The sequence below is a fragment of the Mustela erminea genome, chromosome 19 (genome assembly GCF_009829155.1).
Source record: "Mustela erminea isolate mMusErm1 chromosome 19, mMusErm1.Pri, whole genome shotgun sequence".
Classification (NCBI taxonomy): domain Eukaryota; kingdom Metazoa; phylum Chordata; class Mammalia; order Carnivora; family Mustelidae; genus Mustela; species Mustela erminea.
Window position 1 is genome coordinate 1,789,699 of NC_045632.1, and position 18,745 is coordinate 1,808,443.

The 18,745-nt window shown below is 53.2% G+C and overlaps 1 protein-coding gene across 1 annotated transcript; it reads left to right on the forward strand.

The window, feature by feature from the left end:
- Positions 1 to 1,217: 1,217 nt before the first annotated feature.
- PVR (PVR cell adhesion molecule) lies at positions 1,218 to 15,986 on the forward strand. The gene is made up of 8 exons (XM_032325391.1): positions 1,218 to 1,522; positions 4,112 to 4,471; positions 7,858 to 8,160; positions 8,675 to 8,792; positions 11,103 to 11,251; positions 12,106 to 12,234; positions 13,901 to 13,932; positions 14,440 to 15,986. Exons 1-8 carry the CDS (start codon positions 1,435 to 1,437, stop codon positions 14,509 to 14,511), a joined length of 1,251 nt encoding a protein of 416 aa, XP_032181282.1. The 5' UTR covers positions 1,218 to 1,434; the 3' UTR covers positions 14,512 to 15,986.
- The last annotated feature ends 2,759 nt before the right edge of the window (positions 15,987 to 18,745 follow it).

Genomic DNA, 18,745 nt, shown 5'->3' on the forward strand with positions numbered 1-18,745 from the left:
TCACCTCTCAGTTCTCTCTCATCTCTCTATGCTGTGTCTGCCTCTCCTTTCTCTCAGCCTCTCATCCTGTGTCTCTCTTTGTATGTTTTTCTCTCTCCCTACTTCCCAATCACTGTCTCTGAGTGTCTGTCTCTCTCCTCTTCTCTCTCCCTCCCTTGCTCTCTCCCTCATCCTTCTCCCTGTTGTAGGTGACCCTGGGACCATCATCACCACCAAACAGGACAGTGTTCTCTGCATTCATTTGTTAACACCTGTTTCCCTCCAGGAGAAGGTGGGCTTCACGAGGGCAGAGATTTTTGTCTGTGTTATGTTCTGCCGCCTTCCCTGTGCCTGATTCAATAAATTGATGTTGAATGCAGAATCGGTGAATCATCGTTCTCACCAACGTGATTCAGTGATATCTATAAAAACACTGATACTGGTTGTTACTGGCAATCGAGTGCAAATGTAATACCAGGAATCGGGCTAAGCAGCTACTTCTTTCAGCCTTACAAACCCTCCTGTGTAGGTGAGTCCTGTCACGTGCCCATTTTTCAGATGAGGAAAGCGAGGGAAGCAACTCGCCCAGTATGAGCCCAGGCCTTGTCTGACTCCGAAGTCCAGAGGGTTTAGGCCTGGTGGCTAAGAACTTGGCATCTATCCCAATGGTAGGTTGGAATATCAGCTGTGGCCCTTAGCAGCCTTGACCTTTAAAAAGTGAAGTCAGTCAGTGAGAAAAAGACAAATACCAAATGATTTCATTTAGGTGGAATTTAAGAAACAGAACACGGTGCGGGGGGGGGGGGGTGTCGGGGGAGACAGGTTCTTCAATACAGAGAAGGAACTGGGGGCTGCCAGAGGGGAGGTGAGTGGTGGGTGATGGGGAAAACAGGTGAGGGGGACTAAGAGCACACTTGTCGCCGGCGAGTACCGAGAAATGTACAGAAGTGTTGAATCATAGGGGCGCCTGGGTGGCTCAGTGGGTTAAAGCCTCTGCCTTGGGCTCAGATCATGATCCCAGGGCCGCGCATCGGGCTCTCTGCTCAGCGGGGAGCCTGCTTCTCTCTCTCTCTCTCTCTCTCTGCCTGCTTGTGATCTCTGTCAAAAAAAAAAAAAGTGTTAAATCATACTATACACCTGAAATTAATACAACACTGTGCTTATTACGCCTCCATAAAAAAGAAGAAACCACCCGCTAAATCCTGGGCGGTGTCTCGGTGGCGCAGACGCAGAGGCAGCCCCCCCCTTCCCCCGCCCCCGTAGGGCCGGTCTGGAGGTGAAGATCGGGGAACTTCCGCGCGCCTGCTCGCTCCGGCAGGCTGGGGTGCCTCGGGGTCTAGGCTGCAGCTTCCAGTCGGCGGCGGCGGACGAGGGAGAAGGAGCCCAGCAAACCAGGGAGGAGGCTGTTCCCGTCCGGAGCGCGGAGCGGCGACCCGGCTGCGGGAGGAACCCAGTATGGTGCTGCCGCGAGAGCTGCCGCCGTTACTGCTGTCGCTGCTGCCGCTGCTACTGCTGTCGCTACCCGGCGTGCCCACAGAAGCCCGTAAGTGACACTGGCCCCCCCCACCGGGGCGCGGCGGCCGCGGCTTCCCCTCTCCCCCCGCACTGGCAGGGTGGTTGACCTCCCCCAGGGCTGGAGGAACAGAACGGGGTGGGACCCCAGCCTCCCAGAAAGCAGCCGGAATTCTTTACGGTAGAACCGTCGGTCGGTCTAGGAAAGCTGAGAATGAATGACTCATGCCCAGACACCTCTCATCCCGCTCCTGCTCACGGTGGCCAGACCCCAGAGGCCGGGCCCACTGACCTCATCAGGGAATGCTTGATTGGGGGGCGGGGGGGTTAGAAGAGGGCAGGAGCACATAACCTCTTCCCCCTTCTGACTCCAAATGTATGGCTCTAAGTCATGGCCATTCATTTATCCATGCAGCTGGGCATTTCATCCCACGCACATTCACCAAGTGTCTCACAATGTTCCAGGCCCTGGGGATATAGCTCTGAAGTCAGATGGCCCCAGTTTCAAAAGAGCTTTTGGCATTTAATACCTGTGTGAGCTCAGGAGAGTTTCAGGGAAACTAAAACTGTTTCCCTAAAAAGTGTTTCCCTAAAAAGTGTTGGGGATGGGGGGATGGAGAGTCTACCTACCTTCTAAGACTCTTTCTTGGGTGGATGCCGATCAAAGCTGGATACACTGGGTAAGAGCAATAATGACGTGGTAATTTAGATGATCAATATTAATTCTGAATGCAGACTTGGGGAAGCCACAGTTGGTCATCTCAGCATTTCCCAAAAGGTGATTCCCAGAACTCTGGGCACTTCTCCAGAAAAGAGGGGCCCAAGGCTCGAGGACGTCACAGAGAGCCACCAACCCAAACCTCCTAAGGAGATTCCCAATATGAGCCCCACTGTGGCCTCCATTCGGAGAAGGGAAGCAACTTGCCCAACGCACCAGCAAGAAGTAGCAGGTCCAATGAGTGAACCAAAATAGTGGACGGAGCCCCCCTCTACCAGGACGGGAGAGCCTGGTGCCCAGGAGCAGGGGCGCAGGATAGACCTAGGCAAGTGGCTTGACCTTCGGAGATGCACCTGACCTCTCCGCCCAGTGAGGATGAAAATATGAGTGCATATCTCACGGGGTCGTGGAGAGGGTTGGGGGAGGCCACTTGTAAGGAAACAGCTTGGTGTCCCGCACAGAGGAGGCACTTGAGTGTGGTCGTTATGCTTCACCCAATGTCGTCTTCATGGCAACCTTGCCAGGGACGAGACCTGCCATCGGGTGGACGAAAGCCCCACAGAAGGAGACCCGCGTGCCCAGAGCCACACAGCACATCAGTGGCACAGCCGGCACTCAGACCCACTTTAGCAGGCTCCCCACTCTCCAATTGCCTGTGTCCAAACCGTGCCCTCCTCCACACAGCACACTCTAGGCACCCGTCTGCTACTTCCCAGCTTCCTCTTCCTGATAACACAATAATTACAATATTCACCTTGGCAGAGTTGTTGGCACATGCTAATCCCTCCGGGTAGATTTCATTGCCTCGTCCACCCAGCAACCATGATATGATTATATCATTCTCTAACCACCCCCAGTTTACAGATGACAAAACTGAGATTCAGAGAAGTGACACCACCCACGCACAGTCTCACAGCTGCTGCTGCTGCTAGCAGTACCAGAATTCAAAACCCTTACCTCCTTCCCACCTCCTCCATTCTCTTTATTATTACTAGTAAGAATGGACAGCATTGTGTTTATTACTAGCAGTATGTGCCAAGACATATTGAGGACCTACTATGTGCTGAGGCCTGAGCCTGAAAGATTTTAATATGGAGCCTGGTGGGTTAGAGGTCAGGACTCCTGAGCGCAGACCGCAGGGTTCAAATCCCCCTTCGGCCGTTTACCTTCTCTGTGACCTGGAAGAAATGATTCTGTGCCTTGGTTTCCCCGTCTGTAAAGTGAGGGTGATAGTAGTGTTTGCTTCAAGGAGCTGTTTAAGGGCTAAACCCCGAGAGATGCGTGAAGCACTGAGAACAGCCTGTGTGTGGTAACTGTTATTAGTCCCACATTACAAACTAGGAAAAAGAATCAGAGAGGTTAGGTAACCTGCCTGAAGCCTCACAGCAGAGATCGGAAGGGATCCAAAATCCTTGGGTTATAATTGCCTCCCTTCTTGTGCCAGGATCCCCTACAAACCTTCTCCCAATTGGGGTCCATGCATAGCAATAATAATAATAATATCATATTTCATGGATTCTAGGACTTAGATCTGCTGGGCCTTTTCCCACCCCTCAGTCAGAGTTCCTGTAAATGACAGCGTCACAGTGGCATTGATGACAGTGAGCTGATGGAAACGCCCTGGAGCTAGATAGTGGTGGTAGTTACTTGCACAGCTCAATGCCGCGAACTGTGAACTTTAAAATGGTTTAAATGGCAGATTTAAGTTTTCAGCCTCAGTACGGACCACAATTTAAAGCGTCGATGGGGAAATACGGTAACCACAGGCCCGCGAGGCTGCTCGGACGCAGACAGGGGGCAGCAGACCCAGTCCAGCCCGGGAAGGGGTGAGTGGCCGCCTGGGCGCCCCTCGGCATCCGACCTCGGACGCCCGGGTCTGACCCGCCCGCGTTTGCCCCGCAGGGACTGGGACGGTCGGCGTGCTGGCGCCCCGGGAGGTGAGCGGCCTCCTGGGCGACACGGTGGAGCTGTCCTGCAAACTGCCGCCGCTGGAGCAGGAGGTGCACGTGACGCAGGTGACGTGGACGCGGCAGGACGCGGCGGGGAACGAGCTCAACGTGGCGGTCTTCCACCCCATACAGGGCGCCAGCTTCCCCGAGCCCGGCCGGCTGGAATTTGTGGCCGCCACGCCGGGCTTGGAGCTGCGGGACGGGTCGCTGGCCCTGCGGGGGTTGCGCGCCCAAGATGAAGCCAACTACACCTGCCGCTTCGCCACGTTCCCCGAGGGCAGCAGGAGCGCACGCACTTGGCTCCGCGTGCTCGGTGAGGGGGGAGCGGGAGGCGGGGCGGGGGGGGGCGGAGGTTGGGGAGCCTGGGGTGGGGGAGGCTGGGGTGTGGCGCAAGGATGGAGCGCCGAGATTTTGTGGGGACCAAAGGAGGAGATGGGGCAATGATGGGGAGGTAGAGATGTAGGCTAGGAAGAGATGTGGGATCCTGGAGAGTAAGGTTAAGCTCTTGCAGACTGAGGGCAGAGCATGGGGGTGGTGGATAAGAAGGGGGGACAAGTAGAGTCCTGGCAGGGGCCTGGGAAGCCTGGAGGCCAGGGTTTGCCTCCCAGTTGGCTACCACCAGCTTGGCAAACGCCTTCATCTCAGACTCCTTTCCTCACCTGTAAGGTATGGTTAGTTACAAGTGTGCTGTCCTCAGAAAGCTGTCCCTAGGGTCTCGGGAGTTTATCCAGCTGAACCTTAGAACAGAGGCCCCTGTGAGCTCCTGATGGCTGTCAGTCATTGCTACTCCCTTTGGTGAGGAAGGGAGAGTTGAAATACACAGACAGGAAGGAGGGCCATTCTGACACCCAGGAGAAGAGGCTTTCCCCACCATGGACCCAGATGCCCCCAGGCATTGTCACCGATTCAGGGTTCCTGTTCCCCAGCAGAACATTTCCTCTTTGAAACTGAGTAAGTCCCTAGCCTCTGGGAAGGAGAGATCACCCTGAGGATTAGTAAGAGCTGATACGTACTTAGAGGATTAGTAATGGAGGATTAGTAAGAGCTGATGCGTACTTACAGGGAGTTACCTGTGCTGGGAAGGGATCCAGGCCCTTACAAGATGCGTCCTGCACCGTTAAGTCCTTGCAGCAGTGCCCATAGCGCCCAGCCAAAGGCAGCACTTTCAGCAAATCTGGGACTTCAGGTCTTCGGGTTGAGAGTAACCCAGAACCAGTGAGCATCTGGGGCCAGGGCCAGGGGCCAGGGGCCAGGGGCCCAGCTCCCAGCATCTAGCGGCTGCTTGCCAGGCAGCCTGGGCTGGATTCCAAGGATGCTGTACTGAGTTTCCTGTTAGCGGGGACTTTGCTGGGGAGCGGGGGACATGAAGGATGGCAGCTCGTGGTGGGTTCAAAGCTGTTCTGGTGGATTTCAGTGCCAAACGTCACACTGAAGGTGCAGCTGTCCCGGGCGCACAGGACACTCTTAAAAGGTTATGTGGCACTTCCATCGTGGTTAGGTGTGTGATGAGTACCAGCCAAGAGAGGAAGCAAGACCTGTTGGAAAGGTGTGAAAAAATTGTGGTTTGAGATCTCTGCCACTAAGATAACATCTCCTCTGGCTGCCGCCAGGAATTTAGTAGAGCAGAGGCAGACCTGCATGGCTCAGGTCATGATCTCAGGGTCATGAGATCGAACCCCGTGTCAGGCCCCACGCTTGGCATGGAAACTTCTCAGGATTCTCTCTTTCCCTCTGTCCCGTCCCACCCCTGCACAAGACCTCACTCATATTCTCTCTCTCTCTCTCTCTCTCTCTCTCTCTCTCTCAAAAAAAAGAAAAAATTTAGTAGACCAGAAACAAGTTGGACCTATGCTACTAGACGATCGGGCACTACACCCGATTCCAAAAGACACAAATGAGTCATACTAACCCTGTGGTCATAGGGTTGGCATCAGAACATTTTCATTATCAAATTCTGCAAGGAGCTTTCTGGTTACTCCCAGATGGGGAGCCTCTGATAGCACTCTACCAAGCCAGGGGCACTGGCCATGAACCTGGGGAGGTCATGGTGATAGGAGACCTTGGTGGGGCTCAGAACGCCAGCATGCTGGTACCTTAGTAACAACTGGGAAATATCAAGCAGCCCATGAAGAAAAAAGTTAATCTACCTCCTTAACTTTGGAGAGCTTCCCTGGGATTGTAGGCCACATTCTGCAGCATCTACTGTGATCCCTTAGGTGAATCAGAGGCAACTGGAAACACAGCTTTTCATGTCTGCAATGAATCCCTCCCCAGCTCCACGCCAAAGTAGATAGAGACCCAGACCAATCTTCCTCTACTCTATGTTAATCAGAAAGAAAGGTGTCGAGTCGCAGCAGCCCCTAAACCTTGCTTAGGTCTTTTATTTTATTTTTGTAAAAGATAATGAGACCCAAAGAAAGGGAAGGGTGAAATTTCATGCTACGCTTTCACATTCATCAGTGAGGCAGGGCTGGGAGGGGGCCTCCCCTCCAGGAAATCAAGTTCTCTGCTGCCTCCTCGCTGGTACCCTGGGAGTGAGGAGTGTTCCAATTGTGGATAAACTTGAAGGGCATTTTGCAAATTATAAAATAATGCATTTTTGAAAAGCACATTTGGCTGTAGTTTTAAGACAGAGTTCAGCTGTGAAATCCATCAGACGTGCTAAGCGAAGCACAAATTGGGAAAAGCAAAATAAATCGAACTTGAGCCCAAGCGATAGAGGGAATTTGCTTGAACAGAAGTGGACAACTGGATTGTCTAGTAGATTATTCCCAGCACCTGTGATTTCCTTTTCTCTTCATTAGCCAGAGGTGACTAATTTAAATTTAGAAGCTGATTTTAACTTAAAATTTCCATGAATAAACTATTCATTGCAGATGCCTATTATACTACGTAACCATTGTTTTGGAAATTTTGTGTAAAATTAAAACTACCAGTATTTTACAAAAAAAAAAAAAAAAAAGACAAAAACCCACAACCAGTGAGTCAAATTTAAGAGAAATCTCCAGTCCATAGTAACACTACAGTAACAAGTAATAATGAGGAAGGAATGAAGCGGAGCCCCAGGTTTGGGAATTACCAGAATAATGAAGAGATGGTCACACGAGGGGTTTGGAGTGGAAGCCCAGCTCTGTCCTGTAGAACTGTGTGACCTCAAGCCTGTCTTCCCTTCTCAACTTCCACACAACTGCTCAGCCCTCCCCTCCTCCATGAAGCCCTCCTCCACCACTCCCCCAACATTGAGACACCCTTTCTGGGCGCCCCCATCCCAGCTTTGCCCATTCTGGGTTGCCACTCTCTGGGGAAGTCTGTCTTCCCATTGGACTGTATACCCGCTAAAAGCAGGGCTGGGGGCTGCCTTGGGCATTGCTGGGTCCCCAACATCGCCCATCCTCCAGCCAGGCACTGTATTCCATTCCCAATAATAATAGCAGCATTTCCTGAGCATGTATTATGCACCAGGTACCATCTTGGGAGCTTTACCTGCATGTTCTCATTGCCTGTGATCCTGTCCTTATCTCCCATTGACAAAGAAACTGAGCACAGACATGCCCATAGCCACCCAACAGCCTGGGGATGGAGCTAGGATTTGAACCCAGACCTCCAGTGCACTCACCTAGCTGCCCCCTTCCGCTGGTGTGCTGTTTGCTGAAAGACCGCAGGCGAGGACTGACCAGTCCTTTTTGCTCTTGTCCACAGCCCAGCCGGAGAACAAGGTCGAGGCTGAGGAGGTCCCGCTCAGCCCGCTCGGCCCAGAGCCTGTGCCTGTGGCCCGCTGCGTCTCCAGTGAGGGCCGCCCGCCCGCCCAGGTCTCCTGGTCACACCTGGATGGGAAGACCAATGAGAGCCTGGTGCCAGGACAGCAGCCTGGCACGTACACCGTCACCAGCTTCTTAATCGCAATACCCTCAAGCCAGACAGATGGCAAGCCTGTCACCTGCAGAGTGGAGCACGAGAGCTTCAGGGAGCCCGTCCTGCTGTCCGTGACTCTCGATGTGCCTTGTGAGTGCGCCCAGATGTGAGCAAGGACAAGGACCACTGTTCCGCTGTCTCCACCCCCACCCCCACATTGTCTACTGAGGCCCATGGGGACTTTGAAAATCTTCCCTGTCGATCATATTTGGGGTGGATAAACAGCAGCGGAGGCAGGGTCATCCAGGATTCTTCCCAGCAGGACTTGTCAGAGCCTTGAATGTGCTCCTGTATGTGATGGGTGTCCAAGAGGCCTCTTCTCCCAGGACACCCATGCCATGCCAGGACTTGGCTACCCAGGAAAATGACTAGAGAGAAACAGATCCCCAAAAGCCTTCTCAGCACCCCGCTACCTCCCACCCTGCCGAGGACTTCTGGCCTCTGCCCTGAGGGAATCCATTACCCAAGACTCCTCACGGCCCTCTGTGTCTTGGGCTGTTCCTGAAATCCACTGAAGCCTTTTCTTGTTATGACATGCTCCCACATATCTTTAGGCCCCTCTGAAGGGTCCCTGTCTTTGAGCCTGTGTATCTGTTTCCCTCAGACCCCCCAGAGGTCTCCATCTCCGGCTTTGATGACAACTGGTACCTCGGCCGCAGGGAGGTCGCTCTGAGCTGTGACGTCCGCAGCAAACCGGAGCCCGTGGGCTATGACTGGAGCACGTGAGTCCTGGGCCGACCTGGGCCCCTGGGTCCTGGGTCTGAGGGAGTCAGGTCCTGAGTCTGAGGAAGGAGGGGCTGGGGGCAGGACTCCTGGGTCTGAGGGAGGAGAGGGCTGGGGGCCTGGATTCCTGAGTCTAAGGGAGGAGGGGCGGGGGCCTGAACCACTGAGTCTCAGGGAGGAGACTGGTACAAGAAAGTGAAAAGAGAGAAGTGGAGTCTCGGCCACAGTAGGATTTCTGTCTCATATGCACAGTTTATGAGGCGGTTTAGGGCAGGTTCACCATTATACCTGCTCTTTTCGGCTGTCTGCTGTGTGCCAGTGGTCACATGTGACCACTGTGACCCGCAGTGTGACCCATGTGACCCCCACACCCCAGGCACAGGCAGCACCGTCACCGTTCCCCGGGTTAAAGATGAGTCGGGCCCCAGTAGGTGCCGTCACCTGCCTGGACCCCAGGGCCACAAGGGTGCAGAAGTGGCTCCACACTGATCCTCCTAACATCTGGGTTTGGCCACCTTCGCGGTTGCCTCATGTAACCCACCCAGTCACTTCTGGTGGAGTGGGTGCCATCCCCACTGTCTCGATGAGGAAACGCAGAGCACTCTGATTCCCTCAAGTTCAGACCAAGACTAGGATGCAGAGCAGGGAAAGAAAAAGGCAAAGGGATCGATTGTTTTACAAGCTCCTTATCGGGCCCTTGTTCTTATTCTAAATAACTTACGGCCATTGTAGAAACTTCAGACAATCCGGTTATGAGAAAAAGAAGATCTGTAGGCAAGTGTCCAGAATATACACCCCTACCCTTTGTTACACAGCCCTCCTGCCTTTTGTTCTCTACCTTTCTCAGCAAAAACTGTGCCACGGGCACATTTTTGAAACTTTCCCTCTGTCTCATCGCCTTCCTGCGTGACCCCACATAGATCCCCGTCACCATGTCCCCCAGCGTTTCATCAGGCCAATCTGTAGACGTTCAGAAAAGACGTATGACTTTCCCAGCAAGCACTCAGGAACCCACCCGGTGCATTCTCCTGCTTTGCCCAATCACGTCCATCAGTCTGTCCCCTCTCCGCATCCATCCGTCTTCTACCTGTTAGGCATGTCAGAGCCCCCACAGCGCCCTTTTCAGTGCTGCTGGGACCCCGTTCCATCCAATGCACATGCCATCAATTATTTAACCAACCCTGGACGGGGCTCACATCCCAGCTTGCAACCCTGCAGATGCCACGGAGTGCCCATCCCCCACCAGCCCACCTCTGTGGATAGCCACTGCTATGTCTCTACGGTCAGTCAAGGGAATCATGGTCAAAGGTTTTCCAGTGGTGAAGGCAGACGCCTCTCCCATCCTGCTTCAAAGCACCGTGACCCGGGCCCGTGAGCCATGGGGCTGGGTTTCCGCCCAGTCTATGCCGGATGCCCAGAAACCCATGCTTGCGTCTTCTCTGTCCACTAAACTGAAGCGTGTTGATTGCTTGCTCTGTGCCAGACCATATGGGCCAGCGTGTCTTGGTAAATGAAACAGGCCAAATTCTCTCGCCTCCTGGTGCTTCCAGTCTAGTGGGGGAGGAAAACAATAGACAGAATAATGCTGTGAAGTTGGTAGTGCGTCAGATGGGGGTAAAGCCTGAGTTAGAGGTAAAGCAGAGGTGGGGGGGCGTTGCACTTGAAATCAAGGTGGGGGCAAGAAAGGTCTTGCTAGGGTGACATCTGAACAGAGGACTGAAGGAAGGGAGGATGAGCTGGGCACATACCCAGAAGAGCATTCCAGACAGAGGGAACAGCGTGCAAAGACCCTGAGGTGGGGGTATTCAAAGACCACAAGGAGGCCACCGTGGACATAGAGCAGAGGGGAGAGTCACAGACAGTGTGGTCAGTGGTATCTGCAGTCAGCCTGTGGGGTCTGTGGCTGTGTGGACACTTTGGGTTTATGCTGAGTGAGGTGGGAGCCACAGGAGGGCTCTGAACAGTAAGGGAGGGGAACAAGTTCGTTCTAACCAGATCTCTCCAGCCGCTGCATGCGGGGCAGAGTGGGGTGGGCATGGGGTGGAGGCAGGGAGTCCTGGGAGAAGGTGGCCGCGGCAGCCCAGGAGCAGGGAGTTCAGCCTGGGGTGGTGGCCGAGGAGGCCTGTGGCGTGGTCAGAGTCTGGCGAGGTGTTTCAGATGGGGCGGAAGGCACCTGCTGCTAGGAGGGATGTGGGTATGAGAGGAAGAGTCGGGAGATTCCAGGGTTGCTCTCAACTGAGATCAGAGACGTCATGAGTATGCAGTGAGAGCTCACACCTGCCGCTTCCTCCCGCCTCGGTCTCTCCCAGGACCAACGGGACCCTGCCGCCCTCTGCTGTGGCCCAGGGCTCACAGCTCCTGATCCAGACCGTGGATGAGTCCATCAACACGACTTTCATCTGCCAAGTCACCAATGCCCTAGGGACTGGCCAGGCAGAACTGCCCATCCTGGTCAGAGGTGAGGAGCCCCTTGGGTGGCAAGAATAGAGGGACCAAAGGAGGAGGTCACAGCAGGGTCCTCTCTGACGGAGGAGTTTGGAGGTGGTTCCTGGTTAAGGGAATCGTCAGATGCAAGAAAGCTTTCTGATTCCCATCCTTCCCCTAACACCCCTCATGAAAGGACCAAGGGAGTCAGCTTTAGTCTCATTAACTCACCATCTGTACCACTGGAACCACTGTGCAGCCTCCCGGATACACCCCATCTGCAAACCCAGGCTTGGGTAGCTGTGTGAGGCTTGTCCCCAGGACTCAGAAAGGCCTTTCCAAGCATGTGAAGCAGGAGTCTCTATCAGTTGCAAGTGATAGAAGCACAACTCTAAATAGCCTAAGCAAAAATGGGACTTTACTGAAAAGGCACCTTCAGGTATGGTTGGATCCAGATGCTCCAACTGTAAAACCCAGGAACTTTCCTTTACATCTCTTGTCTCTGCTTTTCTCTGTGTTCTCAGGGACGTGAGATGTTCCTCAGCAGCTACAGCCGCCTGTCTCCCCTGTCTAGTAGTCCCAGTTGAAAGAATACACCACTTTCAGTAGCTCTAGCCAAAGTCCCAGGGTTGACTGTCGTTGGCTTAGCTGGGGTCCCAGCAGCCCCGTGAATCTATCCCAACCTCCAAGGAGAATGGAATGCTCTGATCAGCCAGGCCTGGGTCAAAGTCCTGTCCTAGGAACCAGGGGGTGGAGTCAAGTCCACCTGAGACATGACCGGGAGAGGCCAGGCGGTAGCTTCCCTAAAGGATGAGGAATCATGTTTTAGAGGCACATGAAGACCCCAGGAGCCCCTGAACTTAACCCTGCTTACTTCTTCTCTTCCAGAAGGACCTCCCAACCAGGCGCCACAACAAGGCTTGTCCCCTCTGGGCATCGCTTTGCTGACAATGGGAGTCCTACTCATTCTGGCCCTGCTGGCCTTCCTGATTCGTCTCTGCCTGTCCAGACGCTCCCGTGAGTCCCTCCTCTTTGGCATATCTCCTGCCTGTCAGCTTAGAATGAGCATCCCCACAGCTGCCATGCTTGGCCACCTACTATGATCTAGACTCATCCCCGAGTACGGCAGCCTCAGACTGAACCCTCAGTACCATGAGCTTCCCCTATTTGACACAGGAGGACATTAAGTTTTGGAAAATCCTGCTCACTGGATCATTGATTCCTTTTTGCAAACCTCTGGGGAGGAGGGGCCGTAGCTGGCACCCTGATCCCAGCTCTTAAGGGCCTGATCCTCTTGACTAAAGGGCTCCGCATAGGCTGTTCCCCTGCCTACAACACCCTTCCCACGGCTCTTTTGGGTAAAGTCCTTTGGCTTCATCAGTAGAGCTGAAGAAGAGCTGTTTTGCTGAGCACTTTCCGAGTGCTGAGCACTGAGCCCCACTCTATGGATGAGGAAATGTTTGCTTGCAGAGAGGAGGTCTGCCAACGGGCTCGCAGCCCGGAAGTCAGGAGGAGAGGGCATTTCTGCTGACAACAAAGCTTCTTCCCTCAACCCCTAAACAAAACTGCCTCCTCACACCCCAGCTGAAGGCCTCCTCCTCCAGAAAGCCCTCCCTGATCTCCCAGAGTGAGCCAAACACCTGCTCTGGACCTCCCCCCGCCAGCCCCCCACCCAAGGCCTTGCCCCCTCGGGAACGCGCCACTGTGTGGGGACTCATCTATCTCTACAGCGAACTATGATCCCCAGGAGGGCAGAGCTAGAACTGTCATGGCCACAGCTGTGTCCCCAGCCCTGCCTGCCCCTGCGCCAGGCACACAGGAGGCACTTGAGGAAGGGTTTGCCAAGCATGGCATCTCCGGAGCCGGACTGCCTGTGTCTGCGCCCTCAGTCTACTGCTTTTTTTTTTAGTATTTTATTTATTTGACAGAGAGAAATCACAACTAGGCAGAGAGGCAGGAGGAAGCAGGCTCCCTGCGGATCATGACCTGAGCCGAAGGCAGAGACCCTAACCCACTGAGCCACCAGGCGTCCCCAGTCTACTGCTTTATTCTTTGTGTCATCAAGGGCCAATGACCTACTCTCTGGGATTCAGTTTCCTCCTCCATGGGAGTAACCACCCCTGATCATACGGGTGAAGCACTCAGGGCAGCATTTTGGCACATCGTAAGCAACACGCCGGATGCATGCAGGCTCTGAGTCCGGTTGTCACCAGTATCAGCGGTTAATCCAAGCTCCATGAGAGTAGGGATTGGGGCTGTTTTGCTCACGGCTGTATCTCTGGCACCTAGAAGGCCCCTGGCGCAAAGTAGACATTTCTTATTTGCTGAATAAATCCCTGTGTGATGGTTGAGGAAACTGAGGCACAAAGCGTCAATTGGCTTAGGTCACACAACTCCTAAAGGGCAGAACTGGAATGTGAAACCTTCTCTCAGGTTCCAGAACTCATGGCAAATAAATATTTATTTATGCTTAATAACTGCTGGGTTATTAATAGCTGGATAGCTGGGTGGGGCACATACCCCAGTCCTGTTTTACGCATAACCACTGTGGGGAGTGGCTTCCCCACGTCAGCAGCAGAGCTGGGGCTGAGAATGCAAGGGGCTCCACCACCCACATGCGTCCTCTCGCCATGCTGTCCAGTACTGTCATTCATTCCCGAAACTTCTCCTTCTCTTTCCCTAGGTCGGAACCAACACCGCTCCTCGGCGAATGGCGTGAGTGTGGTGGTGGGGCTGAGGAGGGTGTGGGGCTCTGCATGAACCACAGACTAATCGCGTGGACATTCCTAAGGAGAGGACAGGCATCTCTGGGGACCTGTAGCATTTAACCAAATGCCAGGAGCCAGGTCCTGGATTTTCTCTCCAGATGCCTCCAGCCGTGGTTCCCAATCCCTCCTGCCGGGCAGACTCCCCTGAAAAGTTTGCTTAAAATGCAGGTTCCCGGGCCCTGCCCCCTGAGCATCTGGTCTGGTGGGTCTGTGCTGGGGCCTGAGGATCTGCATTTCCGTAGGTGCCCCTTCCCTCCCCACTCATGACCACACCTTAAGATCTGCCGCCCCCGTCACTTCATGGCCTTTTGGCTAAGCTCAACTGAGGAAGCACCGCCCTGACTTCCAGGGAGAGGGGAGGGAACAGGCCCACAGCTCTTTGCACACTGGGCTCCAGTGGGCAGATTCTGTTTGGAAGGGCCCTGAGGCTAACGTTTTAATATCTGCCTTCTAGCATGTCTCCTATGCGGTTGTAGACGTCAGTGTCAGCTTTTCCGAGGATCCACATAAAGAGAACACAAAGTGACAGCATCAGGACTGCTGGAGAGAGAGACTGGGCCCGGCGAAGGCATGGACCTTGCAGCTGGACCCTGGCCCCAGGGGATGAGGCTCCTTCTAAAGAGACGGGCCACCCTTCTCATGCCAGACCTCAAGAATGTCCCGTCCGCCCTGCACTGCAGTGGCAGGTGCAAGTTCAAGTGCCCCCACGACCCCTCTCAGGTGCCATCATTCACTGGAAGGAATCACAGCACTCAGGAAAGCCGGTGCAGTGCACTTACGGTTACAGTTTATTACAATGAAGGGATGAGGTTAGCAGTCACGTGAGAAGCCGCATGGGGCACTATCCGGGAGAGACCCTACACCAGCTCTCAGTTGCACGGACAGCACTGAATTCTCCCAGCAATGATGTGTGACAACACACAGAGTCTCACCAACCAAAGACGCTCACCTGAGCCTCGTTTTCCAGGGTTTTTATCCGGGGTACATCATTGCAGATGTGGCTGACCAGCCATGGAGCTGACCTTAGTCTCCAGCACCTCCGCAGGTCAGGGCCCCACTATGAATCACACTGTTAGCACAGACTCTCTGGTGCCGCCCACAGCCCCAGGCAGAGTAAGACTCCCATCAGCCAAAACACTCTGAGGGCTTAGGGCCCTGGAGCCAGGGGCAAAGGGCCAATCTCTCTTTGGGCAAGATTAACCCTTACCTGCTTCGTGGAGCCACACAGACTATTCCAACTGCCAGATAATTTTTATAAGAATTTGACCTCTGGCCTTGAGCTTCTAAATCTCTGTATCCATGGCATCCCTTGGTTACAAGAAAGAGCTGCCAACCTTCGTCCAGAAGAGAACCCAAGTCTGGAGTTCGGCTGCTTAGCGCTGTTCGAGGATCAGGAACAATGGCAGACATGAACTTGAAGGATAAGAGATCCTAGCACCTTCTGCCAAGACTCAGGCCATGGGAGATCATCTGTAGCCAGCATGCTGGGCTGGACAGGAACCCGGGGAACATGAGCTAGTCATCCACCAAGGAAAGCAAAGTGTGAAAAACAAGAAGGAAGAGGTCCTGGGGGAGCAGAAGCTACAGCTGTTCAAGACACAAGACAGCCCTCAGACCAGGAAGGATACAGCCCAAGGTCCCGGAGGCAACAGATGCAACAGGCCTGTTTCCTATTTTATAACAGATGCTGATCTCGGGAGCAGGATCCAGAATTCCTCTTACAGTGAGACCTGTCTGTTGCGGAAGTACTTGGCAGGATGGAAGGCCGTGGGCCAGGGTGCTAAACCGGAGAGTGAGGCATGAGCTTCTGTGCAAGAGCAAACAAGTTCTTAGGGTCTTCTCTGGATGGAGAGGAGAGTGTGAATAGAGAAGAATGGGCGGAGTGAGGGGCAAGGGCGTGGCAAGGCCCATAGGGCTCCACAGTGTCAGGGAGACGTTGCTGCTACATAAACCCCTGTGCATCCCCAGCCCCAATATTAAAGTTAATTTATTACATCTGGAGTGGCTGTGTGCAAGGGAGGTCTTTTTGTAGGAATTGGGGAGGGGCTGCATTTTGTGTGGACTTTCAGCATGTGGGACAGAACCAGAGGTGTGGGAGCAAGATCCTGAATCAAGGAAGTGTCTGGGTGACTCAGTCGGTTAAGCATCTGACTCTCGATCTCTGCTCAGGTCTTGATCTCAGGATCATGAGTTCAAGCCCCATGCTGGGCTCCACGGTGGGCATGGAGTCCACTTAGAAAAAGGCAAAAAAAAACAACACTACAGGGACATGAGCCCCCAGGATTCTCAGACACCCTGGGGAAAGTTCTTCTTATTTATCTCTCTCTCTCTTTAATATTTTTAACTAGGTCCTATGTAAACACCCCAAATCAAAAGTTATAAAAAACAAGGGGCTGTCTACTTTGAGTTAATTTGCACATAGAGAATAAGGTGAGGGTCCAACTTCACGCTTTTGCTTACAGATATCCAGTTTTGCACAACCTTGTGACTGAGATTAACGCCACAAAACTATACACTTAAAAATGCCAAAAATGGTCAATTTTGTCATCTCTATTTTCCCACGATTTTTAAAAGTTGATAACGTAATAAACCAAAAACCACCGAATAGTACATCTTATTTTTTTAAGAATTTATTTATTGGGCGCCTGGGTGGCTCAGTGGGTTAAGCCTCTGCCTTCGGCTCAGGTCATGATCTCAGGGTCCTGGGATCGAGTCCCGCATCGGGCTCTCTGCTCGGCGGGGAGCCTGCTTCCTCCTCTCTCTCTCTCCACCTGCCTCTCTGCCTATTTGTGATCTCTCTCTCTGTCAAATAAATAAATAAGATCTTAAAAAAAAAAAAAGAATTTATTTATTTATTTGATGGAGAGCACAAGCGGGGAAAGCGGCAGAGGAAGAGGGGGAAGCAAGCTCCTTGCTGAGCAAGGAGCCGGATGGGGGGCTCAATCCCAGGACCCTGAGATCATGACCCCAGCCGAAGGTAGATGCCCAACCAACTGAGCCACCCAGGCGCCCTCTGAATAGTACATTTTAGATGGGGAAACTGTATCACCACAAGCATAGTGGCTTCAAACACAAAATTCTCTTACAGCTCTGGAATCGGAAGTCCAGAGTCTCCTGGGGCTAGAATCAAGGTGTCGGCTGGGACTGGTTCCTCTGGAGGCCCCAGGGGAGAACCCATTTCCTGCCTTTCCGGCTTCTAGAGGTGCGGCCAGCACTGCTTGGCATACAGCCCATCACGTGGCCTTTTCTCCTCCTGCTCCCTCCTCCCTCCTCCTTCCTTTGGCCTTCTCACCTCCCTCTTCCCTTTAAAGATCCGTGCGATTACACCGGGCCCCCTGGGGTCATCTAGAATCTAAGTTCCCCATCTCAAGGTCCTCAACTTAATCACACCTGCAAAGTCCTTTCGCCATATAAGAGAACATATCTTATCTACCACTCCCACTAGAACAACCATGGCATTGCTTGTCGGGTAAGGTTATTAATGCACAGAGAACAAATAGGTATTGTTTTTTCCATAGTAGGTAGTGTCTTAGACACACCATTCTGTACCTTACTTGTATTAGTAGGGTTTCTGGAAATTCTGATGGAATGTCTTCAGCTTTTTTACAAAAAGCCACATAGTGGGCGCCTGGGTGGCTCAGTGGGTTAAGCCGCTGCCTTCGGCTCAGGTCATGATCTCGGGGTCCTGGGATCGAGTCCCGCATCGGGGGCTCCGCTCAGCAGGGAGCCTGCTTCCCTCTCTCACTCTCTGCCTGCCTCTCTGCCTACTTGTGATCTCTGTCTGTCAAATAAATAAATAAAATCTTTAAAAAAAAAAAAAAGCCACATAGTGGGGCACCTGGGTGGCTCAGTCAGTTAAGCTTCTGCCTTCAGCTCAGGTCATGATCCCGGAGTCCTGGAATGGAGCCCCATGTCAGACTCCCTGCTCAGCGACGAGTCTGCTTCTCCCTCGCCCTCTGCCCCTCCCCCACCACTTGTGCGCTCTCTCCCTCTCTCCCAAATAAAATCCTTTTTTTTTTTTTAAGCCACATAGTTGGACGCCTGGGTGGGTCAGTTGGTTAAGTGTCGGCCTTCGGCTCAGGTCACGATCCTGGGGTCCTGGGATCGAGTCCCACATGGGGCTCCTTGCTCAGCAGGGAGCCTAGTTCTCCCTTTCCTGTTCCCCCTGCTTGTGAGTGTGTGCTCTCTCTCTGTGTCATATAAATAAAATATTTTTTTAATGTAAACCACATAGTAAGTACCCCACAGGAGGATATCTGGAACTTTTTTCAACCAAGACCTTACTGGACAGATGTTTGTAGTATTTCTGCCCCTTTACCATTACAGTGATGTGGTGGGTGGCCTTGTGCCCTGTCACCCCCCACCCCCAGCTCTTGTTGACACCTGAGTGTAGGACACACTCCTGGAGGTGAAATTCCTAGTCAGAGAGTATGTGCCCCTATTGCTGCGATAGATACTGACAAACGGTCCTCCACAGAAGTCTCTGTTCCCAGCAGTGATGGACGCAACTGCTTGTGTTGATGGGGGAAGCATCTGTGGGTTCCACAAAAGCCAGGAGTCGAGAGTGGACCCTGTATTTCAGTGTAGGAATTGTATAAACTCCACATACGACTGAGAGAACCATGTTCATCCATTCTGGACAAGGAAGGGGAGGGGGTCTGATGGACTAAAACAGCCCCCAACCCTCCCTCTGCGCTGCTCAGACTCTGAGGAAGGGGAGTTCCAGGCCGACACTATCTTGCCTTGAGGGGAGCTTCAAG